This window comes from Pituophis catenifer, unplaced genomic scaffold (genome assembly GCF_029215685.1).
Source record: "Pituophis catenifer annectens isolate HBS135680 unplaced genomic scaffold, rPitCat1.0.hap2 SCAF_1, whole genome shotgun sequence".
NCBI classification, from domain to species: Eukaryota; Metazoa; Chordata; class Lepidosauria; order Squamata; family Colubridae; genus Pituophis; species Pituophis catenifer.
The window spans coordinates 119393531-119420257 of record NW_027256881.1 but is presented as its reverse complement, the minus strand read 5'-3'; the positions used below and the strand labels follow the sequence as shown (position 1 = coordinate 119420257).

Here is a 26727-nt window from a genome sequence, read left to right as displayed (position 1 = left end):
ACACTGGTTCTCTTGGCTGAGAAATACAGATGACTCACAGATGAACACCACTCCCTAGAGTCGGACACAGCTGGAGTGGGGAAACCTTTACCTTTCTTTACTTCATGATATAAACTTTGCTATTGACAGAAGTTTCCTTGTTTGTCCCAGTCTTAGTATATTTGCACATATATAATTCAGAATACTTAAAAGATAACATAACAAGATAGGTTGTCAGGAAAGAAATGACTGGTTTTCCACAAGATATCATTAGATTAAATATTCATTGTTTGCTATAAACCATATATGCATATTTTATAACTTATGAGATGATATGTTTGGCAGGAAGACTTTCAAAAATCATTTGGTAGGATTTTAGATTTACCATAATGAGCTTTTAAAGTTATATTTTAAGACAGTTTGCATTGAGTGAGTGACATGCATCCAATAATGTTGCAAAATAATTATTTAAAGCAGTTCTCCACCTTTGTCCAAAAGTAAAATATCTGAAAACATACATATGCAAATTATATGTGTAAAGTTAGCATGTAAAAGCCAAATCAGAAATAATGCACAATTAATTCAATTGCTTCTTCATCTTTTGATTTTAAGAATTTACAAATCAATTTTTGCTGATATCCATTTATCATCTATTTTTCCACATACTTAATTGACTTTGCATAACTGCTCTCCAGGAATGGAATAGTCAAAATTGTACTCTTTTTATCATAAAGTGAACACATTTTCCTTTTGATTTCTTATTAAAAGAACTTGCAATGCAAAATTACCTGCATTGTAATGACTGTAAATGTATACACTGAATCAAAAAATAACAGTGTGCTAAATCATCAGGAAACTCAAGCAAGTCCCTTCTATTTCTCCCAGGAGGTTCTCATTTAACCCTCATTATATCCTCATTATATTATATGAACCACGCAGTGGCTCAATGACTAAGACACTGAGCTTGTCTATCAAAAGGTCTGCAGTTCAGAGGTTCAAATCCCTAGTGCCATGTAACAGGGTGAGCTCCCGTTACTTGTCCCAGCTTCTGCCAACCTAACAGTTCGAAAGCATGTAAAAAATGAAAAAATGCAAGTAGAAAAATAGGGACCACCTTTGGTGGGAAGGTAACAGTGTTAGGGTTAGGGTTAAATGCATTTGGCGTTTAGTCATGCCGGTCACATGACCATGAAGACATCTTCGGACAGTGCTGGCTCTTTGGCTTTGAAACAGAGATGAGCACTGCCCTCTAGAGTCAGGAACAACTAGCACGTATGTGCGAGGGGAACCTTTACCTTTATATCCCAAAAGATCCCCTACCATATGCCAATCCATTTTAGATGTTTTTGGGGAAAACAAGCTTGATCCATGAGAGCATGTACTATTGCTGAAAAGGCACCCATGGAACAACCCCACTGTTCTAGCATTCATTTATTTTATTATGCTGCTGGTGATTATTGTACAAATTGGGATCCTGCAGTTACTGAGCTTGCAACATTTTATTTTCTTCCTAAAGATCTACCAAGGCTCCATAGAACTAATGCAGGTGATTGAAGATTTTATACACATTGTTGGAATGGGGATGATGGACTTTCAGAATTCGTACTTAATGACTGGAAATGTAGGTAAGAAATAGGAATGTCTTTTACCACATACATATCTTAAAAAGTCATATCATGTAAATATTATTTATGTGATAAATAAGATTGAGATTCATCCTCTGTTCCAAATATTTATTTTTTTTTGTATTGGTCATCAAAGCATGTATATTATGTTCCCTTTTGATCGACATTTTGAAAGTCAGTGTGATTATGAAGTAAAATATTTTTTTCTAATCTGATATTGCAGATATCATAGGAGCAAATAAACCTACTCTGAAATTACTTTTGCAGCTTTTCTAATGAAGTTTCAATTCTGTTATATGTAATGTTACACAAAAAGGGCTATGTTATTTCTTCCTCTGAAACTAAAATATAAGGCACTTTAATGGAAACCCTTGTGAGTAAATCAAATGGACTTCATAAACAATGTCGACTGGCGGCCCCCAGGGGGAGAGCCTTCTCTGTGGGGGCACCTACTATCTGGAACGAGCTCCCCCCCGAGATACGGAGGATTCCGGATCTGCGTACCTTCCGTCGCACGCTTAAGACGTTCCTATTCCAGCAAGCCGGACTGACCTAAATTTCTCCTCTTTTAAATGGGAATTTTAAATTTGGTTTTAAATTATTGGGGTTTTAAATATGGTTCAGCCAAATTTATTTAATTTGTTTTATCTCTATTTTAAATTTTGTATTTATATGTTTTATTTTATGGCTGTTCACCGCCCTGAGTCCTTCGGGAGTAGGGCGGTATACAAATTTAATAAAATGAAAATGAAAATGAAACAAAAGTTTCTCCAAGAAGCAATGGTCTGTTATAAGTCTGTAGAGATTCTCAGTCATTCAGGTCATGGGTGTCCCCAAGGTGCTTTTTCAGGCGGCAAATGGACTTTCTTGTTTTTTCTTTGAAGACATTTCGCTTCTCATCCAAGAAGCTTCTTCAGCTCTGACAGGATAGTGGGGAATGGAAGGATTTGTATTCCTTGCAGACAGTTGGTCATTTGCATCCTTTTAGAGGGTCATTGAAGCACTTGGAGGTTTATCTGTATCCTACTTAGGTGACCCTGAGGACACATATAAACCTCTAAGTGTTTCAACAATCCTCTAAAACATGGGTGTCAAACTCACAGCATCACATTGCCGTCATGTGATGTTTTACGATGGTTTTCCCTTTGCAGAGCTGGGGTGGGCATGGTTTGTGCATGATGCATCCGGCCCCCAAGCTGCCAGTTTGACACTCCTGCTATAAAAGGATGCAAATGACCAGCTGTCTGCAAGGAATACAAGTCCTTCCATTCCCCCCATCCTGTCAGAGCTGAAGAAGCTTCTTGAATGAGAAGTGAAATGTCTTCAAAGAAAAAAACAAAGTCCAGTTGCCTCCTGAAAAAACAGCTTTGGGACAACGATCTGTTATAATTAGGGAGTTAAAATATATCCTGGAAGAAAGGCAATAGCAAATCATTTTCACATTACATGAAGGCAACTGCATTGTTATCTCTATGTAAGTCATCAGGAGTTGAATTTGATTCAAAGATGACTTTATATCAAATTAAATACAAGTATTAGGTAGAAACTCTGTTTTAATTTTAAACATGTAGCATAGTTAATTCTTTTGCATCCATATCTTCATTAACATTCAAATTCCAAATGTGCATCCTTCTTTATGAGTTATGGAAAGGTCAAGGAATAAGGGACATTATAGCTGATACATAGTAGATAATCAAGAAAGCCATGGAATTAAAAAAAAAATCAATATGTGTTTATTGCTTACAGAAAGGCCTTCAGTTAGATTGACTATATCAAGCTGTAGCATGTCTTTATGAAAATAGGAATCCCAGAATATTTTACTGTCCTCATGTGAAACTTATATCTAGAGGATGCTATAGACCACCCAGAGTCACCTCGAACAACAAGATGTGTGACATACAAATTTAATTAAATAATAATAATAATAATCATGAAATATCGCAACCTGGCCATCGAAACTACACGGCTATGGATGAAACATGTAACAGTGATACCCATTGTCATCAGGGCAGTTGGTACCATGTCCAAGAATTTTATAACATACATCAGCAAATTGCAGCTTCCTGCCATAACACCAGTGGAACTGCAAAAAACTGTGCTACTTGGAACATTGTACATCTTAAGAAGATACTTGGTTGATACCTAGGACGCTGGCAGAAACCCGTATCAACCATTATCGCCCGTCAGTGGTATTTGTGATGCATTTTTGAATGTTCAGTTGACTGAGTTTCATATTTAATGAATAAAGATAATGATAACAACAACAACAACAACCCAGATAGAACACAGCAGAGCAGACTGGCTCCAAGTCAGCAAAGAGATAAGGCCAAATATATATTGAGGGAAAGTGAAAAAGATGAATGTAGTTTTAAAATTGGAGGAAGAAAACACTAGTAACCTGTTAATAACATTACTTTGGTATCTGGAAATGAAAATATTTGGTAAACTAAGAATGAAAATCAAGATGCACATAAAAAGGAGGGAGTAGGATTAAAGGTAAATAAGAACAAATTAATATAAAGAAGACTAACAGGTATAGCAACCACCCTTAGAACTGTCAAAGAAAATACAGAAGTGACGGATAGCTTCTGCCTTTTAGTATTGACTATCAACAGTGAAGCACTCAAGAAAAATGTCACATGCAGAATCATGCAGGCAATAGAAAGTTTTAAACTTTGAAAAATCAGAATTAGAAGAGTGTTGATGTTTGGAAACTTTGATATTGGATTTGGATATAGTCCAAGAAGAAAAACCAAATGGATTATTGAACAGATCAGTCCAGTGTTCTCACTTAAGGCACACATGACCAGGTTCAAGTAATATTCTGAATATATTGTGTATATTCTACCTACCTCTATTGAGAAATCTATAATGCTGAGAGGGGTAGAAGAGAATAACCACCAGTAAGTTGGATGGCCTCAACTATAATGGCAATGATTGCACCATTTGAATACTTGAAGGACCAGATTAGGGATAGGTACTACTGTTGAAAATCTGTCTATGTGGTTGCTAAGAGTCAGCATTGACTTGATGGGACATAATTACCATCAGTAATTGAATTAGTCTGATAGAGACAGTGGTGAAATCCAAATATTTTTACTACCAGTTCTGTGGGCATGGCATGGTGTGGCTTGGTGGGCATGGCTTGGTGGGCATGGCAGGGGAAGGATATTGCAGAAACTCCATTCCCTCCCCACTCCAGGGGAAGGATATTGCAAAATCTTCATTCCCACCCCACTCTGGGGCCAGACAGAGGTGGTATTTACCAGTTCTCTGAACTGCTCAAAATTTCCGATACCGGTTCTCTGAACTACTCAAAATCTCCGCTACTGGTTCTCCAGAACCTGTCAGAACCTGCTGGATTTCACCCCTGGATAGAGAATATCCTGAAGGCTAAAATTTGGTAGCAGGTAGAAGTTTACTTTCTGACAAATGTTCATACTCGCCATGTCAAATGTTTTGTGAATCACCACCCTACCCCACTATAGCTGTTTTATGAGGACAATCACCACAACGTCTTAAAATGTTTTCACCATCTCAAAAAGACTATTTACTTTAGTTATAGACATAGTGGACTTCTTAGCCATCATAAATATAGTAATCCCTATTGGTGATTTGTAATCTAGGTCTATTTTTTAAATCTCCCATCAGAAAAAAATCTTCTTTAAATATTATATTGAAGTGCCAATTTCACAAAAATCACAAAATCACAGAAACCTTGCTTTCACAAGACAAAGCAATAGGAAAAAAATGATGCTTGATGTGCTGAATAGAGATATTTTTTTACTGGCTTGATGGATTTGGAGGTGTTTTGAAGGATGACATTTAGTGGGTGCTGTATTTATTTTATGTATTTAAGGTGGCTTGCTCTCATTTCATGCAATAAAAGAGGCAGAAATAGCTTTTGCCATAATTAAGTAGTGAAGAAGATGTTGAGGGACATAACCTCTCCTAATGCTGTGGCAGTTCTGCACATGTGAATGTTACTAAATAAGTTCTTGAATAGCCTTAAATAGACATCTCAGGTTAATAGAATTAATAAGTGTTAGTATAGAATCTGAAAGAGTAAAGGGAAGCAGCTATTAAATATACTGGATTTAGCAATCATACAACATGTTTCTGTCGTGTTGAAAAAGCTGGAGGCTCCTCTCTTATATCTAACAATCAAGAGCAAAATTGGCATTGGCACTGACATACAACACTGTTCATAATTTTTATGTCAGTAAAATCAATTCTGAGCCAAAGACATTTCCGAAAAGACTGATTAACAGAGAAACAAAAAGAATCTGCTGCTGTAGAGAGAGATAGAAGGAGGAAGGGAGGGAGAGGGAGAGAGGAAAGAAGTGATATTGTTTATGTAAACAGCTTGACTAAAACAGCGATATATTTAACAAGCATAATCACAACAATTGCCTGCAGGAAAAGACTGTGAATTCACAAAACATCTTAATACTTAGCACAAACTAACTGAGCTATCACTTACAAATTGTTACTTACAGTTCCAAACAGGCATATAAAACAGGCATGTTAAAAATTACTATTATTATCAAAATCTATTTGAACTACTTTTTCACTATTATGATTATGTTTTCATAAAGAGTATCATATGCTCTTCAAAAACATAGTTGTGTATGTTACAGGCATGTTTTCTTAACCATGATGATGACAAAATGATGGCATGATACAACCACCATACTTATATACAAGTACGTAAGGATTAGAGGTTACTCCTCACCATGCCCTCTACTACAGATGCCGATGTATGCTTCCTCTTAAATAAATCTGCATAGAGTTGTAACTCAAAATAGCAGATCCCCTACCATTTCAAATGTAAAAAAAAAAAAAAAAAAAGATTATGCACATATGGCCTGTGACTATGGTAGGAGACAGAATTTGCTTGCCAAATAGTCAAGACATGTATTCTGTTGAACACATCAGAAAGATAGGAAGAAAAAGAAAAGTTACTAGAGGACATTCTGGAAAAGAAAGGGATTTTTTTAAGCTGCTTGTTGTACCATTCTATATGCGCTGTATGATGCTTTAACCTTGAGTGTATACATTTAACTTTGTGAATCTATATATATATATATATATATATGCAAATGAACACTCACATGTATAAAAATATATGTGTCCAAGAAAACCGTCCCACAAGAGACAGGATGGCATTAGATCTCCTGGAAGGGAAAAGTAGCAGGACATACAGCAGAAAGGAATTATTCAATGGAAGAATATGTTGGCTTGCAGTCTGGATGGACTGAAACCTTGCAAACTGTTGCAAAAGTGTCTTTGTTGGGACAAGATTTTTTTTAAAAAAAGTAATTAATACTAAACTGGAATGAGTATAGGAGAGCAGCTTAAATGGTAAATTCACATATCTATAATAGAAGCTGGGAAGGAAAGTAGATGATAGTAATACATTGTTGGAAGAAGCAAGTCCTTTAGATTAGAAGCCGTTCTATAATACTTTCCTCTAGTATAATTGAGGGCCTGCCAAAGCCATGTAGCAATAGCACTTAGACTTATATACCGCTTCACAGTGCTTTAGAGCCATCTCTAAGTGGTTTGCTGGATCAGCATATTGTCCCCAATCATCTGGGTCCTCGTTTTACTGACCTCAGAAGGATAGAAGGCTGAGTCAACCTTCAGCCACTCAGAATTGAACCCCTGGAGTGAGCAGTGAGTTAGCCCTGCAGTACTGCACTCTAACCACTGTGCCACCATGGGTCTTGTGTGTAGTCATACAGTATATGATTTCTTGTCCTTAATTTCATCATTAATATCTTTTCTTAGATCAGGGTTTCCCAAAATGACTCCTAAAGATCAATGAAACTATTCAAGGGCATGATGATGATGATGATGATGATGATGATGATGATGATGACGACGACAATGATTATTTGTAGTACTATTAGAGCAGTATTTATTAAATTGTTTTCCTTTAATGAAGGTTTGGTAGTCAAAAAGTTGAGTTTGGGTACCCCTGCGTTAAATAAATTTCCCTCCTCCTTCCCTTTTTCTTCTACTTAATAACAGCTGCTTCATTTGTTTGAGTCACTTCTAGTGACTTCATGGACATGTCAATTATTTTCCTTAGAAGCATTACAAAAGTGAGTTGTTGACTTGCTTTTTTCGGGGTTTTTGTTTGTTTTTCAACTTCTCAGTTAAGCCTACAATTTTGGAATTCTCTTTGAATCTCCCATTGAAGTACAATTAGACCTTACTCTTTAAGTGCCAAGGTCAGACAAGATCAGCCCTGTGTTTCAACTGCTGAAATATCTATTAAGTTATATTATTTTAATCAAAATGTGCTGGAAAAAGATGAGGAAATGCCTTTTTGCATTTAGATTGCCTTGTTGCAGTGGGAATGTTTTGCCTTGTTTTTCTTGAAAAGTGGCATCTATCAGTTGTAATTATTATGCATTTGAAAACTCTAGAATGCCTTTTTGTATTTGTTTTCTACAGTTTCCAAAATAAGCCTAACTAAGCCATGCAGGTATTAGATTTGAAAGGTGGAAAATTTTTGCATCAGAGACTTAATTATTCACAATTCATAAATGCTATGATTAATAAATTGTATGTATTATATTTTTCATTTGCAATAATTGGAGACTGCCTTAGTTGTGAATCTCTGGAAATATTCAACAAGATGAAAAAAGCAAAAACAAAAAGAGTAGATTTAAACCAAAAGACATATGTACCATGATGAAGCATCCTTAATCAATCACTATGTTCCAGTTTTATAAATTAATATTCCAGTTCAAAGTCTCCTGACTATCATATATGAGAGTTTTTTAAATCAGCCTTTCACCAAAGCTGATTAAAATACTTTTACAATATGCTAATAGGATTCTCAGACAAGCTGAGTGAGCTCAATGAAATATTCTCCAAATAGTTGTGCATATGTGAATTCTACAATTCTACAAGACACTATCAACAAAGATATGCAAGCCGCAGGCCTGCACCCTGGAGACGCAGCTGACCGTGCAAAGTAGCATTCAGTGATCCAAAAAGTGGACCCTGCACTTGCAGGAATACATTAGGAAGAAGAAGAAGATGTTGTGGCCCGTCAGCAGCCTGTGCAGCTAGTAGCTGATTCCGACAGTGAGGAGGCTAGTGTGGTGCTGCGCCAGCAGCTTGTGCAGCTGGCACTCGAATCGGACAATGAGGAGGCTGGAGAAGATGTGGTGCCAGAGGCAGGGATTCAGCCAGGGCCTTCAGAACCTCCAGAAGCTCCTATAAGTGAAGAGGAAGAAGAGGAGGAGCCTCTTCTCGATGCACGGGCGCGCAGAGCTGCCAAAAGGCAGGAATGGCTCCTCAGGAGGAGGTCTCCTCGGGAGTAAGGCTTGGGGCTAATTGGCCATTCCCTTAGCTTATTTAAGGAAGGACGACGACTGAGGCAATTTGCAGGGAACAACTTTGTTCACTCTCCTTCGCATCTGGATCTTAGTTCTCTTATCAGTTTCCTGCAAATTGCTTCTGGGCTTTCTGCCAACCATAGTAAGATTAGAATTATTTATTCTTTGGATTCTTGTAGGCTGTTAAGAAAGTTAATTAACAGCCTTTGTTTGAAAAAGACTGATTTAATTTAGTAAACTAAGGTTTGTACAGACTTTGTGTGTGCTGCGTTCTTTGGGGTCCGTAGCTGGGGCAGAACAGATGTGAAATTAGTATTAAATTTTAAAAGAGGGAGAAATAGCTTGTTGAATTATGTAACTGTACTGTCCAATAGTAAAACAGATTATTGAATAACTCCCATCTTAAACACATTGAAGCTCTAGGTATAACAAGTTCTAAATCTAAATATCTGGACAAACAAGGACTATTGAAAAGGAACTGACACTTTTCATCCTATCCCTTATGGTGCACAACCAAGAAAATATTTTATAATGTACAGATACAGGGGTGTCAAACTCGTGTCATCATGGCAGTGTCACGTGATGTATCGGGACTTTCCCCCCTTTGCTAAACTAGGCGTGGGCGTGGCCAGCACGTGATGCATCCAGCCCGTGGGCCACAAGTTTGACAGCCCTAGTATAACATAACTGAAGAAAGTATGCTAAATAGATTGACAATTCCAAATTAAGAAGAAAAATGAAGGCTACAGACAATTTTATCTGGCAGGAAAAAAAAAACAGTTGAAGAATAGCATCTCCAAATTCATTTCCTAGTTCAATACAAGAAACTTCAGAGCAACCTCAGAACACTTCCAATAAAATCATTAAATCATTCAATCCACATCTTTATACATAAGAAAAAGTTTTACAGATAAAGCTCTTATATGTTCCCTTCATCTTTTCAGTTGTGTCATACAGGAATTGAGAGTAGCTTTTACTATTTGGCCCTCTAATGCTTGATATTTCCTATTACACTTCTTAGAATCACTCCAAGAGATTTTCTTTAAAACACAGCAGGTCACTGTGTTCCTCAAACTTCACAAATTGATCTTTGTGATAAACAGTTATATATCAGTCAGCTTCTCTTACTCTGACAATTTAACGAGGTGGAAAAGAATAACAACTGCCTTTCTCCTTGCTTGAGGAAGAGTTAATGTGCTCAGCACAAAAAAAAAAAGCAAAATGAAGACAAAGATATTTTCAATTTTTTCTCCTTGATTTTCTGATGATACAATTAAAGGCATGTGCTATAATCTGAAGAGACTTTTTAGCAAGGGAACTAAGAAAAACCATCACTGTGTTGCCAGTAATATTTCAAAGTTAAAGCTATCTTTGGCCAAGTTACTTTCATTAAAATTCAAATATGGTTATTATTATATAGTAATCGCTCAGTTCTGTTAAAGAAAGACTGTTTTCCGCTTGACAAAGTGATTGATGCTATAATGATGATAAAATTAAGTTATAAAGATATCAGAATTCAGAAGCAAGTTCAGGCCCTGAATATTTTCCTGTCTGCTTATAAAACAAACAATGATTGAATGTTTCTTGGATCTTTGAATTAAGGTTGGTTATAGAATTTGAACTTAGTGAATGAGGGGTGGGTTCTACTTACTTTTACTACCGGTTCGCAATGGGAGCGTGCATGCGGCGTTTCTGCACATGCACAGAAACTTCAGCACATGCATATATCGTCCATTATAACGTCCGGGCGGGTAGGTGGAGCCTCCCGCCGCTTTTACTACCGGTTTGCAAGAACTGGACAGAACTGGGAACAACCCACCACTATAGTGAATGTACTGTATAGCTACCTCTGTTGCCTCCATATCCCACTTTGATATTTGCCTTCAGTTTGAAATGTTCAAAAATCTTCAAATATTTTTTTTTCCTAATTTTATCAGAATTGTTTGAAATAAGAATAACAGTCTCAGCAAAATGTTCATTTTTATTGTAGCTATCCTTCCTATCAACAATAGCTGCAGGTTTTTCCATTTTTCCAAGTCTAATTTGATTTGTTGTAGCAGTTTTATATAATTATCTTCTTTTATAGTTGCACATCTTGCTGTTAACTGAACTCCTAAGTATTTAACTTTCTTAACTATCTGAATATCGATCTTTTCCACCAACTCTTTTGTTTTTGTTTGTTTGTTTCTCTGTGACATTTTTAACTAGTATTTTAGTTTTCTCTTTATTCATTTTCAGTCCTGCAACTTCACCGTACTCTGCTATTATTTTTATTAACTTGGGTCCAGATTCTTGTGGTTCTTCTAAAATAAATACCAGGTATTTATGGTATTATGCAAATGCCTGTAGCTTATATTCTTCTGTTTTTATTTCCATTCCTTTTATTTCTGAATCTTGTCTAATATTTCTATTTAGTACTTTCAATGTTAATATAAATAGTAGGGGGGACAGCGAACATCCTTGTCTTGTGCCTTTTCTTATGTTAAAGTTCACAGTCGGATCCCCATTAACCATCACTTTTGCGGTTTGCTTGGAATATATGCAATGAAAGTATTTCTTTTCCCAGCAATCCCTATTATCCTGACCAGACAGCTAAAGAATGCCGATTAAGGGCCCAGCCCTACCAGGAGATCTAGCATGAAGGGTTATTCCCCAGTCTCATAACTTTCCAAAAACAGTGAAAATATGGTTCCTGCCTGGGGAATTCTGGGATTTGAAATCCATGCTCTTAGAGCAAAATAATACTTCTTACAGTCTTTATTTTAGCCTTTTAATTTTGGTTTCTATTTTAATCAATTTTATTGTGACTGTGACACACGTGCCAGAGGTTCGCCATCATGGCCCTATACCATTCTAGACAAGTGGCTGTCCAGCCTCTTCTTAAAAGCCTGAAGAAGATTGGAAAATATTAAAAAAATTGGAGAAGAGCAAATATTCTTGTCTTCAAAATGAAAGAAGAGGAGGCTCCATATCTGATCTTATATGCAGCACAGTTCAAATTCATTTCCATGCCTATTCAGGTTGGGCTCAGGGGTCTAAATGGCCTCTTCCAATTCTATGATTCTAAACATAGATCGTTGAACAGCAGAATGCCTGGAGAAGTCTTCAGATCAAATTTTATCACTTTATTGTTACATTCTATTTTACAAAGTAATGCCTATATTTTATCCTCTTAGTTATAATTTTGAAAATCAGATGAAACTATGGAAACCAACAACTTTTCTGTCTTAAATCCTGGCTGTTGTTCAGACTTCTGATCCTGACAATCTGTAGATGTCGGTAAAGTGAACAGATAGAAAAGAGGAATTCTTGAGGAACAGGTCAAGCAGCACTTCCTTCATTTTCTCTGAGTCTCTTTTAGCATTTTGACTTTTTAAAGCTCAGGAAAAATTAGATGGAGATGTGAATGATGTCTTATTTGGCTCTTGGCTGTCTGAGCATCATTTAGCTGGCAAATCAATTGACTATGAATCAGAAGAACAGACAGATAAATGTGCTTGCTATAGATAGCTAAAAGCACCAATTTGTTAAATATTGATTGGTTTGAAGGATCCAGCTTCTTGGATATATAGAAATAAATTATGAAAAATATACAAGAAACAGAATGATTTCCAATAAGATTTTTTTACAACTAATCTTCAAAAATATACAGTGGCCCCAAAGAGAACTAAACATTTACCACAGATACAAGGTTGTGGTTGTCGTGGTATGTGATTATAAATAAGTCTACTATAGAAGCATGGGTGAAATGCTCCCAGTTCGGACCGGATCAGCTGATCCGGTAGCAATGGCGGCGGGTGGTTCGGAGAACCAGTCCTAAAAATCCCTGGGCCCCCACCTACCCAATCACCCAGTCACCCGCTTGCCACTTCTTTTAAAAATGCTTTTAAAAGATTTTAAAAAAGGCTCTGACTATCACAGCTGAGCTGCGCGATCGTCAGAGCCTCTTTTTTTTTACTTTTAAAAGCATTTTTTTATAACCTATTCGGCTGAACGTGCAATAAATTCACATGGTGCAATAGGATTGAGTGTTTGTTAGTAGGATTCACTCGGCTAGGGATTTTTTTTTTTCCCGTTCACTGTGAGTTGTATTGTGTTGTGGGGGGTGCACGAAGAGAGACTCAGCCAATCTCATTGTACACATGTTGTACTCTGACAATAAAGGTTTAAACTGAATTGAATTGAATTGGAACTGCTGAACTGAACTGCTTTCATCAGTTCTGATGGTGGTGGGCGGGGTGGGCGGGATGGAAGGAAGCCATCAGAACTGATGAAGCTTCTTGGATGAGAAGCAAAACTCCTCAAGGAAAAGAAAAACAGTCCAGTTGCCTTTTGAAGAAAAAAAAGCATCTTTGAGACAACTATGACCTGGATGATTGAGAATGTCCACAGACTTCTGTACTGAATGCAGAATACTTCTTGAAAGTATATTTAGGATTTGCTGCCTTTGTGAATTCCTTTAGCATATTGAAATTTGAAGACAACTTGGCCTCATGCAATTAAAAGTTCATTTTAAAGAGTCCGTCATTAGCCCAATGCTTGTTTTAAAAAGCCTTCGGAGGAAATAGCCGCATTATTCTCTCACCAGTAGGTAAAGCAATATAATTAAAATTAAATGTGTGTTCTACAAATGAAGTTCTCTGCTTTCAGTTTAGTCTTTATCAAATCTCCCCCCCACCCCATGAACATGCTGGCATTGCAAAGCCTAATTGTTCAAGGGATGGGGTGAGACGCCGGAAGGGGGGATAGAGAGATTAAAAAAAAAAAAAAAAGACTGTGTGAATATACATTTGTGTCACCAGGAAGGATTGCAGGAATCTCTGTATGATGGGTCTCTATGACTGAGCTGTCAAAGCAGCCATTGTATCAGTTGAATTAAAAGTATCTCATTCTGCATTAGAACTGAGAAAGGAAGTTCACCAGAAATTTCTTGAGTGTGGATTAAGAAACCTCTTGTTAGGTTTACGGCAGCATCAGAATGCTGACACCTTTATCTTTACAGAATTTCATATGGATTATCATTGTTCATTTTAATTTATTATTAAAAGGTGTGGAGCTAGTTCACCTCCTGTGGTGCATCTTGGATAAGCGCATAAGCGCAAACCTTACATTGAAACATAAATTGATTTATTGACAGCATAGAGTCCAATCCATGTCCCAGAAGAGATGGAGTTATCATCCCTCTTTATAGAAGTATGCAAATAAGCATATGCATCTGTTTGCATATAGCAGCCAGGCAGTTCTCCTCCGTGGGCTGGCTGTGAGTGTAAGATGGGGCAGATGCTTCTGCAGCACCCTGCTGGCCAAAGTGGGGTACAGGGGGGCTCCCCATGCCCCGTTTTCTGTCTGGACGGCCTGCAGCAGTTTGCCAGCCAAAATGGGGCACAGAGGAGCTACGTGCTACCCCCCGGACTCCATTTTAGCTGCCAGAGGCACCGCAGGCCGCTTCTTTGCTATTTCCAGGTCGGCCCCATGGGCCAGATTTAAGCACCCTGCGAGCTGGATGTGACCCACAGGCCTTGAGTTTGACACCCCTGTTCTAGAGTGTTACTTGCTTTTGCTTTCCCAGAGCTCTGCTCCCCTCTCAATATCTTTTCCAAGCTTATTAGCAATCCTCAGTCTTCTGTGGCTAAGTTGATGTTAATTTTCCTGGAAAAAAAAAATAGGGTAGCTATGTGATCTAGTATCACATAGCTAAGCCCTTGCTTTGTTTATCCTGGGAAGATGTATTTGAGTTAGAGGCTTTTAGCCTGGCCCTGCAAAGCCTCCAAATTGTCACTTTAAAAAAATTGTTTCTTTCATGGCCTCCATTCTCATTCCACTTTTCTCTTACTCACAGGTGTTAAAATAGCATGCAAAAGGCAACTGTGCTTTGAATGTTTCTATGAATGCATCAAAATTCTTTTCATTTGCCTTTGCACAGGCCTCTGTATGAAGAATTTTGATGCAGACATATACAGTATAATACCACAGCAAGATTTTTGCTCTTTTGTGATGTACGTGCTGCTTTATGAATGTCTGTATGTGTATTGGTAATAGGAGAGAGGGAAAGTGAGTTTCAAATAGTGTAGGGCCAAAAATTGAACCAATGCCATCTGGGATGTCTGGTCCCAGAACACTCTTTAGAAGGACTGGATAACAACAGAATATGAAAACGAACAGAAGGGAAGAAGCCCTCTCATTCCTTGTAATGGCTGAGACTGAAAAAGGAATGGGATTTTAAGATGCCAACATGATGCTGAATTATATATCAAAAATTATGTAACAACCTTCTGCCAAGGAAGCATTTACCACCTTTTGAGCCTCTTCCTTCTCCCCAGATTTGGCTGACTGGGAACAGGACTAAAGTAATAGTAACTATTAGAATCCAAGCAGATTCATCTTAATTAGTCCAGAATTCATTTGCAGCTGACCAAGCTTTGACCATGACAAAGGTCTTTATTTTCAGTTCACTCTCTGCTATGAGATGAAAATTAGATCCAACAACTACACACCTACCGTACAGGGATCAATACCAGTATCAGTAGAGATATGGCCATAACTGCAATTAGAAGTAGTGAGTCATTCCTCCCAAGGGTAGGGATTTTTGTTTGGTTGGTTAGTTGGTTGGTTGGTTGGTTGGTTGGTTGGTTGGTTGGTTGGTTGGTTAGTTAGATAGTTAATATGCTAGCCACCTTGCCTTCAGGCAACTCTGATGTTGAAGACATTTGATACTAATAATCTAAGTGAGTCCAACACTAGCCCCAACATGAGTTTGAGAAGCTTGGTTAAAAGTATAGCTTCCTTCCCAGAACCCAATCAAGGGGGACCATTATCTAAAAATGAGGACTCAGATTGTTGGGGGGGGGCAATATGCTGACTCTATAAACCACTTAGAGAGGACTGTAAAGCACTATGAAGTGGTATATAAAAGCTATTGCTATTGCTGTTATAAATAGACTTGGGTTTAAAAAAACTGGTAGAGGCAGTGGTGGGATTCAGCCAATTTGCACCTATTCAGGAGAACTGGTTGTTAACTTTCTAAGCAGTTCGGAGATCCCATTGTTGGAAGACATCTCCTTTTGTTTTTTTCCGCTTTACAGGGCTAATCCTGTAAGGAAGGCAGGAAGGAAACATTCTGGTGTTATTTCTAGCCTAATCTTTATTGCCCTGCTTACAGAAACTGCCTCTCTGGTTAACCCTTATTACATTGTAACAGTGAGTGACTTTGAGTTGGCCACGCCAACACGGTCACATGACCACCGAGCCACACCTACCCAGCTGGTTATTAGGGCAGAGAACTGGTTGTTAAATTATTTGAATCCCACCACTAGGTAGAGGCCAAAATGTCCACTGATAAGAAGCCTAGATATGGGCATTTATTGGGGGAAGGGGAAAAAAAGGCAAATGATACAAATTGAATGACCATGCACTTTATGTATATGTGTGTGATGTTGTAGTGTAGATATACTGTAAAGTGAAAAGCTCGCATTGTGATAGCATGATGCAGTTTTCCTCATATTTTAGAGTCATTCTGATTATGTACAGATGCCTATGAACCTAGGAAAAGATTCTACTTAGAAATGGAGATTTTATACCAAATTACCCATTCTTTTTCTCTGGTAACAAAGCAGCCCAGTCCTTCTACCGTACCTCCCTCTGGTGGTCATTGTCAAAATCTGCCTCATATTCCTCCAAATCCTTGACGCACAACCACAATTTTGGTCATAAATTGTGATGGTCATAAAAAGAGGTTGTCACATGACCATGCCTGACTTATGACTTTTTTGTAGCAATCTTTATACAAATGTGATGGTCATTAAGGGAAGGATGGAAGGATGTATATCGTTGCAGCCATGTGGTCATTATTATCACTCTACTGAGAATTGTTGAGACCACTATCTTTGCCCTTAGATGACTGCAAGGAATATACATCCTTCCATTCTCCACCATTCATTCAGTTAGAACAGAAGATGCTTCTCGGGTAAGAAACAAAACATCTTCAAAGGAAAAAAAAACCAACATAATCCAGTTGTCTTTTGATAAAGCATCTTTGGGAAAACTTTGCAATAGCTTCTTTAGGACTCTTAATGATAAGAATTTCTCTACCATGCTGCACCCACGTGATATTCACCAGCTTAATGATAAAATTTCATCCATGAAGATGTTGCCATACAAAATGTGTTAATCCCAAACTGGCTAAAATGTTGGACTAGGAGTGGGAAGAACCAGATTCTTGATCAAGTTTTAAACTCATGGAAACTCAATGGATGATTTTCAGCCAGTTGCTCTGTCTCACCCCTGTTATGCAGGGGTGAAATGCTCCTGGTTCGGACCGGCTCGGGCGAGTAGGTAGTGATGATGGCCGGTGGTTCGGAGAACCGGTAGCAATGGAAGCTGGAGGCTCTGCCCACCTGCCCACCCACCCCATTCCCCGGCTCCTACTGCTCACCTTTCTCTCGCAGCTGGCTGTCAGGGAAGTCAAGTGCCCGAAAGGTACTGGACTCGCTCACTCTCCTTCTTGAATGAGCCGCTCTGGTCCACGCGCCGGCGGCGCAAGCACACATCCAACCTGCCACTGAATTAAACAAACAGTGTGCACTTGTGAGCCAGTGCGTGGACCAGAGCGGCTCATTCAAGAAGGAGAGTGAGCGACTCTGATACCTTTTGGGCACTTGCCTTCCCTGACAGACAGCTGCAGGAGAAAGGTGGGCAGTAGGAGTCGGGGAATGGTGCATTCCCCGACTCCGGGGAATGGGGCGGGTAGGCAGAGCCATGGGAGAAAGGTAAGGACACGCCAGCAGAATAGAAATTTAAAAAGTTTTCCTACCGGGTTCTGTGGCCGTGGCTTGGTGGGAGGGGGTCTTGTGACTGAGTGGGCATGGCTGTGAGTGACTTTGAGTTGGCCACGCCCACTCAGTCACAGGACACCCCCCCCACCAAGCCACACCCACAGAACCGGTAGGGAAAAATTTTAGATTGCACCCCTGCTGTTATGGGGACAAACAAGAGGAAGGAGCATTTTGTACACTACCTTGAGCAAAAGGCAGTATCTAAATACAGAAGTTGTTTTCAAGGTAACAGTTATAACTGTTTAAAGACTACAGATATCCCTCAACGTATGACTACAATTGAGCCAAACATTTCTGTTGCTAAGCAAGACAGTTGTTAAGTGAATCTTGCTCTATTTTACAACGTTTCTTGCCACATTTTTTTTTTTAATTTGATTTATATGCCGCCCTTCTCCGGAGACTCAGGGCGGCTTACAATGTGCTCAGCAATAGCCTTCATCCTTTTGTATATTTATACAAAGTCAGTTTATTGCCCGCACAACTGGGTCCTCAATTTACCTACCTTAGAAAGGATGGAAGGCTGAGTCAACCTTGAGCCTTGGCGAGATTCGAACCTGCAGTAATTGCAGACAGCTGGTCTTAATAACCACCTTAATAACAGGGTGCCTTAGACCACTGTACTACCAAGGCTCTTAAGGTTGTTAAGTGAATCATTGCAAGGTTGCTAAGTAACACAATTTGTTAAGTGAATCTGTCTTCCCCATTGATTTTGCTTGTGACAAGGTTGCAAAATATGATCACGTGATTGCGACTATCGTAAATATGAACTAGATGCCAAGGATCTGAATTTTGATCACGTGACCATGTAGATGCTGCAATGGTCATAAGTGTAAAAAATGATCATAAGTCATTTTTTTCAGTGCCGTTGTAACTTGGAATGGTCACTAAATGAATGGCTATAAGTCAAGGACTACCTGCATTCTGGTAGTAAGGATATAATTCCTGACCACATTTGCTGATTCAATATGATTCAAGAACATCCCATCTGCATTTGAACTAAGTATGTTTCATTGTTCCAAATGAAATGAAGCTTCTGGTAACCTATTTTTTTCCCCATTCATGCATGCATATAGAGGCAGAAAGAGGAAGACAGTTAGCTTCTCAACTCCATTATAATGCTGAGTAGCATGTAATATACATTAAAAAAAATTCACACAGTATAAAATACCAAAAAAACCAAAATACCAAAAAAACTCCAAACATTTTCAGAGAAAATCACCACCATCTGATAAATTAAACAATATACAAGGGGCCTTTGCACAAAATATCGGACTATTTTATTTTATGCTGAAAATACACAGTAAAAAATGTTAAAGCTTACAGCAAATCTGAAATAACTAATGTTTTAATTAAAGATAGTTTTATAGTTTTAATTAAAGATCTTTTATGCTTCTCATTTAAATGTTTTTTGCATAATTCCTTATGTGAACACTTAACCCAGAGTGATTTTCTGCTTTGTGTTTGTGTATACAGAGCAAACACATTATTTTTGTTCTAATGAAAATTAGTTAAATCTTTTTATAAAACTTATCCCCATTGATATTGTACAAAATTAGGAATTTATCTTCTATGAACCATGCACTTTATTCTGTTCAAACATGTTCTGCAAATACAAACATGCACTATAAAAGCAGAACAAATGGCATTTTAGCCAATGTTGTTTACAATAATATACCATCCATGTATGTGCATTTTACTAAATGATTTAATTTGTTTTCTATGAAATCTAATCTACGCAGAGGCTAAAGATATTTTATTGACAAAAATATATGCTAAGGAAAAATTTATGTGGGCCACTTTTCCTTCATCTTCGATGAAGGCCTTGATGAGTATTACAAAAATGTTTCACACTGAGAAGGCAGAAAGTACTGTGTTTCCCTGAAAATACAACCTACCCTGAAAGAAAGTCCTAGCTTGATTTTTACATGTGTGCCCAAAATAAGCCCTACCCCCAAAATAAACCCTAATTAAGACCCACACCCACTTCAGAGTGAAAAGGGGTGGAGTGGATCTGCCTTACTACTTACCTTCAGACAGTTGCAGCCAGGCCTCGCACACCCCGACACCTGCCTTGCTGGCCCATTTCTTCTGCAGCTTGCAAGTCTTTCTTGGAGACTTCTGCAGCCTTCATCGATCCAGAGCTTTGTTATTGGCTGCAGAGGCCTTCAGAAAAGCCTTGCCGGGCTTGCCAGTTGCAGAAAAAGAAATTCCTGAAGGCCTCTAACAGCAAAAAGAAGGTGACACACGCAAGTGCTGTGAGTCAGTGGATGACATCTCCCCAAAAAATAAGACCTGGTGCCTTTTTTGATGGCAAAAAAATATAAGACAGGATCTTATTTTTGGGGAAAGATGGTATATCCATATTTTTTTCATTCTAGCATAGCTGATTCCTGTTTATTATTTCACATATGTACAGTAGTAGAGAAGAATGCAGATTTACAATCCAGGGAGGAAAAAATAGGCTTTTCAAGTACTATATACAGTATACAGAAACAAGTGTGGAATTCTCTCTCTCTCTCTCTCTCTCTCTCTCCCTCCCTCCCTCCCTCCCTCCCTCCCTCCCTCCCTCTCTCTCTCTCTCTCTCTCTCTTCTCCAAGGCTGTGCACATCTTTCTCCAAGTCGCCCGTGTGCTTTTATGAATCATGCACAGCTTTCAATGAAGGTTTCAGAAGGCTCCTAAGCCTTGTGAGAGGCCATGTGTAATTTGGAGAAAGCTTCACATGGCCTCGGCTGCCTCACATAAGACCACAGAGAGCTCACCTCATCAGCTGCAGGATGAAAAAACAGCCAAAGACTTTTGGGTCCAGCAGCATTGGTAGAGTGCAAGGCAGCAGGGGTGGCTATGGCTTTGTGCTGTGGTGCAATGGGGTGGCTGGCCATGGCGCAAGGAATGAGGTAGCCCTTCGCAGTGATGGTGGTGCTGGCAGTGTTGGGTAAGGTAGAAGGTGATTGAGAATGGTGAAGGCGCTACTTCAGCCCAGCATTACTGCCACTGCTGCTGAGCAGGGCAGCCTAAAGCCTAGAGATGGAGGGGGAGGTTGGTTTTAAGTGCAGGCAGGTTGCTAATCACCCAAATTTTGATCATATGACCATGGGGGCACTGCAATAGCCATAAATATGGGGACTAGGCCACTGGTGAAATTATTTTACTACCAGTTCTGTGGGCATAGCTTGGTGGGTGTGGTATGGCTTGGTGGGCATGGCAGGGGAAGGATGCTGCAAAATCTCCATTCCCAGCCCACTCCAGGGGAAGGATACTGCCAAATCCCCATTTCCTCTCCACTCCTGGGGGAAGGATATTGCAAAATCTCCATTCCATCCCACTCCAGGGGAAGGATATTGCAAAATCTCCATTCCCACCCCACTCCAGGGGAAGGATACTGCAAAATCTCTGTTCCCACCCCACTCGGGGGTCAGCCAGAGGTGGTATTTGCCAGTTCTCCGAACTAGTCAAAATTTCCACTATCGGTTCTCCAAACTGCTCAAAAATTTTTGCTACCAGTTCTCCAGAACCCATTAGAACCTGCTGGATTTCACCCCTGGACCAGGCATAAGTGCCATCTGATCAGCACTGCCATAACTTCAGTCTCTGAAGAAAAGTTCTTTAACTGAGGTCTATCTGCAAATGAATCTCTGAAGGACTGCCTCTATTCAATGCTCCCTTTACAAGCACACAATTTCAGAGTGCAGTGGCTGGATGACTCCTGGGGAAGGATACTGCAAAACTTCTGCGCATGCGCAAGATGGCGACTTGCCTGTGATCCCGGTGATCCTGGGGGGTGATTATGTTCACCGCCCTGAGTCCTACATTGGAGAAGGGCGGTATAGAAATTTAAACAAATAAATAAATAAATAAATGTTGTGTGATACAGAGAAATCTGAACTACTGAAATAAACCATTTCAGAATTGTGAGCATTTGTGTACACATGCATGTAACAGCCTTAAATTCAACTTTGTTAAAGAGCTAGCTGTCAAGCAATATATTCTGGAAATCTAATATAATTATTACCTTAATTTTCCTTGTCTCTTGGTTTGAATTACACTTTCCTTTAAAATGAAAACCACTTAGGAGAGTCTAAATCGTTTTCTGCTGTTATTTTGTTATAACTGCTTTTACAGATCTTCCTGTTGTCTTTCTCTTTTTACCCCTCTCTGGGGCATTTGCTGTAAATTAGTCATGTGTATCATTGTCAATAGATGCAGTGTGAAAATAACATCGACTCTATTACCTTCTTTCTATGATTATTTAGAAAATGGATTGTTTATTCTCCCTGCTAATGTGAGTATGTGCCAGCCTGCCGAATGCTTAGAACTAGTGTGAATCTTATTTCCAACTGACAATGTTACCATGGAGTCCTACTCAGTGTGCTTGAATCAGGATGCAAGTGATCTCTAGATAACCACTGCATTATGTATAGGGTGAGATGGATAAACAGATTTTTTAGCCTGCCTATGTTTTCCCCATTCTTGTACCAATTATAACACACAAATGGGCAGGCATTTTGGTTAAAAAAAAATAATATCCCATATTTGCATTCAGAGCTATGAACTGTCAGTATGTATTTTCATACAACTCACTTAAAACTGACCGTAATGGGTTTCTGGGTTTTGTAAATTAATAGCACAATTCAATATATGCTTGTTTGGGGGGGGAGGGGGGCCTACTGTATTCAGTTGTTCTATTGCTTTGTAGTGCAAACTAAACATTGTTTCTAGGGACAAAAAACCCTGTTTTGGAGAGGTGGCTTGGCTCAGTTATGCTCATCATTAAATAATAGTTTGCATAATTCCTAATTGCTTAATTCTGTTCATTTTTTTTTCTTCATGTTTACATGTTGTCCTTCAAGCTTTCCCTAAATGATTTATTTTCTGCCTTTAGCATTGGAATTTCAGTGGTTCTTCCCAACCGTGGGCTTAGCATGATTTATTTGGGCCAATAAGCTAAAACCATAAACAGCCGTTTGGCCTGATGGTAACTGTTTTCACATCAAGCTCTTTAGCATGTTTGCAGAGTTTTTCTTCCTCGCTAAGGTTTTGCTTTGCAAAATGCCTTTTTCTACCCACATCCTTACCCAGGATTAAGTTTTCTTCACTCAACTTCACAGCAACCAGATTTTGTTGAGATGGTGGTCATATAAAAAAAAACCCTACAAGGGCATTCAACCAGAACTATTCATGAAATACATTAAAGATTAACTGGTGTTCTTATTGAGCTATTCCAATAACTTGACAGATAAATCTGCATACAGTATCTGTTCTACTAGCTCACTGGTTATATTGTTACCAGTGTTTCCTTGAAAATAAGACCGGATCCTATATTAATTTTTGCTCCAAAAGATGTATTAGGATTTATTTTTCAGTTAGGTTTTATTTTGGGGAAAATACGGTACTAAATGTGTCTGGCTGGCTGACGATCTTAACTGGGGCTTATTTTTGGATAGGGCTTATACTACGAGCATCCTGAAAAACCATGCTAGGGGTTATTTTCCAATTGGCTCTTATTTTCAGGGAAATACACACTGTTTGAAAAAAATAAAAGGGAAGGGGATCTTTGTTGAATGAGGCAACCCAGGTGGATGAATAGTCTCTGAATGAATGGGAGCTAAGGTTGAATTCAAACAGGACAAATACATCTTGATTCTTACCAAATATGCAAAAAGCTATGTAAACGAGAAACTGTTGGGCAAAATATTTTTAGGAGAGATTAATGCTCATTTGCATCATCAAAGTGACTTGTTTTGAGCCATGATGGCGCAGTGGTTAGAATGCAATACTGCAGGCTACTTCTGCTGACTGCCGGCTACCTTGGCTGTTCAAATCTCACCAAGCTCAAGGTTGACTCAGCCTTTCATCCTTCTGAGGTTGGTAAAATGAAGACCCAGATTGTTGGGGGCAATAGGCTGACTCTGTAAACCACTTAGAGAGGACTGTAAAGCACTGTGAAGCGGTATATAAGTCTAAGTGCTAAGTGCTGTTTTTTTTAATTGGAATATATATCATAAATGTACTGAAAGGCTTGTGTAAAGTACAGGTAGTGTCCTTGATTTATGACCACAATTGAGCCCAAAATTTCTGTTGTTAAGTGAGACATTTGTTAAGTGAGTTTTGCCCCATTTTATGATGTTCCTTGCCTCATTTGTTAAATGAATCACTGCAGTGAATAAGTTGATTACACAGTTGTTAAGTGAATCTGGTTTCCCCATTGACTTTGCTTGTCAGAAGGTCACAAAAGGGGATCACATGACCTTGGGGCACAGCAACAGTCATAAATATGAGTCAGTTGCCAAGTGCCTGAATTTTAATCCCATGGTCATGGGGATACTGCAAAGGTTGTATCTGTGAAAAACAGTCATAACTCACTTTTTCAGTGCCATTGTAACTTTGAACAGTCGCTAAATGAAGTGTTGTACTCTGCTGAATAAGGAAGCTTTGTACACTGAGGGCACACTACAAGTAATAAATAACTTAGAGAAAAATCTCCTTAAGCTATTCAGACTATTTGCATGTTCTTTCCTTATATGTCAAATAAAATATCATTCAGCTACTCTGAATGGTCAATGTGAAGGTAAATGAAGTGAGGTGCAATTGTATTTTGCTCTCTAAAGGTGCTAATCAGAAGCAATAGTAATGATTATTTTTCACATTGAAAAATAATCAAAAATGACTTGTACGATACCAGATTTCTGCTTTTCTACTTTGTCCAAAAGGAAGCTGCAGGCTGCTAATATGTCAATCTATTTAATGGGGCTTCTGTGCAATGGATATAAGAGTTGTTACTGCTTCATTAGTCTGGTTCTAGAAATTATACATCCTCAAGCAGTTTATAATATTTTCTTCCTAATTCTGTCATTTTTAATCAGTTCAGAATCTGGTTTGAAGATATAGCTATACTATCTCCTTCCATGTGAATCTCATGTCATGGAATAACAGAATGAAGAGTCCGTACTAAGATTCTGAATCTAGCTGACAAGTGAGAGAATAAAAATCACAGTGTTGCACTCACAGTCTATTAGTCATGCCTAAGCTTGTCATCTTTCTGGTTTTTATGCATACAAGGAAATAATTCTATGTACTCAATGAGCCGACCTCTGAGTCCACCAACGTAGGATTGCAGTTTTTGTTCTTTTTTAATTTGAAATATGTTTCTATAAAACTCTTCTTTTCAGAGTCAGAATTCTGAAATACATGTGCTCTTCTTAATCGATCCATAATAAAATACTTTTGACTACTAAAACAAGAACACTGCTTGATTTTTCTTTTCTTTTTCTCAATAGTGGCCAGCATTCAGAAGCTTCCTGCAGCATCTGTTCTAACAGACATCAATTTCCCCATGAGAGGAAGGAAAGGAATGGTTGACTGGGCCCGAAACTCAGAAGATAGGGTTGTCATTCCCAAAAGTATCTTCACCCCCATGTCAACAGGTAAAAACTCAGCAGCGCTTTAATTTTCTGTTTCATGAAAGCTCCGTGAAGAAAGCTAACTTGCTAACTCATGCATTTGTGGGCTTGTTTCATCAGTATTTTGGATCAGCTATTTGAAGATTAGCATTACAGTCGAATTTTAGACTTGTTCCTTCTGTAAAAATGTCTAGTGCAAAAGATGGTGATTGAATCTTAATGATTAGCATTTACAACAAAACCTCTATTGTTATAACATGGCAGTTCTCCATAAAGCAAGGAAAATATATAGCGGAAAGAATGTCAAGCTTATTCTTCGTATAAGTCGAAGTTCTTGAGTCTGTGAACATGAAAGCTAATTCCTGGATTTCTCTTTTGGGCTTCTCATTTTTTGTTTTTTTATTTGATTTATATGCCGCCCTTCTTCGGAGACTCAGGGCGGCTTACAATGCGCTAAGCAATAGCCTTCATTCTTTTGTACATTTTATACAAGTCAGCTTATTGCCCCCACAACTGGGTCCTCAATTTACCTACCTTAGAAAAGGCTGAGTCAACCTTGAGCCTGGCGAGATTCGAACCTGCAGGAATTGCAGGCAGCTGGTCTTAATAACAGGGTGTTTTAGACCACTGTACTACCAAGGCTCATTAGTTCATAGCTGATGGTGCCTCCCTATAATAATGCACCTTGAACCTGTTTCTATTTCTATGGGAACCCAGTTGAAGTTGGAAATAATATGGCAACAGCAAAGAATCAGTAGAAAAATCTAAGGGAAAGAGTCACTATCGGAGTGGTGGTCATAATAAATTTAAAATAATAATCATAATAATGGAGACCAGCTGAAAACCATTTGCCTGCTTCAGAGTGCACCCAAATGGCTATTGTAATCTTTGTGTCCCTTTACACATTATAGGAATAGCCATTTCAGTTCCTTATGTGAAAAGGGGACTGACATAGTACACATTTATCTGGTTCTTCCTCTTCCCTGCTTCCCTATCTGTGTGTGAATAATCATGTTCATTATCTATAACTCTCATCTATGGGAAAGGAAGTGATGGGCTTCTCACTACCAAGTTAGTATCCTGTTACAAAACAAGCAAACATAAGTACTCAGTTGTGCTTGAATCTGGAGTGGAGAAGGAAGAGAGTTCTCATAATTATGAGATAATTACATTTCTGTATGGGAATGGCCTATGCTTGCCTTTGTTGCACAAGATTGATTTGATGTGTTTTCTACAAATATAGGCTTATATAGGACATTATTAGCTAAAATTGACCATGGTTCACTATAAGTTCTTTGTGGCAAATTGGTTTATTTAACTTTTGGAGGTGGTGGCGATATTTAAAGACCAGTGACCATTCCAGTAACTTTTCTGAGGCCAATGAAATAATTGGGTTATTAGATTAGGCTATTAATTATAATAATTAAGATTCTAACACAAAATATCAGTTTAGCAGCAAGTAATGAATTTCACAAATAATAAGATTTCAGAATACTCCTAGCCATGTGAGTTGTTCAAGTCTAGAGACTTTTTTC

The 26727-nt window shown here is 38.5% G+C and overlaps 1 protein-coding gene across 1 annotated transcript in view; it reads left to right on the top strand.

The window, feature by feature from the left end:
* The window catches only part of ADGRB3 (adhesion G protein-coupled receptor B3), a 487840-nt gene that overhangs the window by 212293 nt on the left and 248820 nt on the right, over positions 1-26727 (top strand). The window contains exons 11-12 of the mRNA XM_070954680.1: positions 1496-1604; positions 25070-25216. Coding sequence (XP_070810781.1) covers positions 1496-1604; positions 25070-25216 — 256 coding nt within the window. The remainder of the gene's footprint in view (positions 1-1495; positions 1605-25069; positions 25217-26727) is intronic.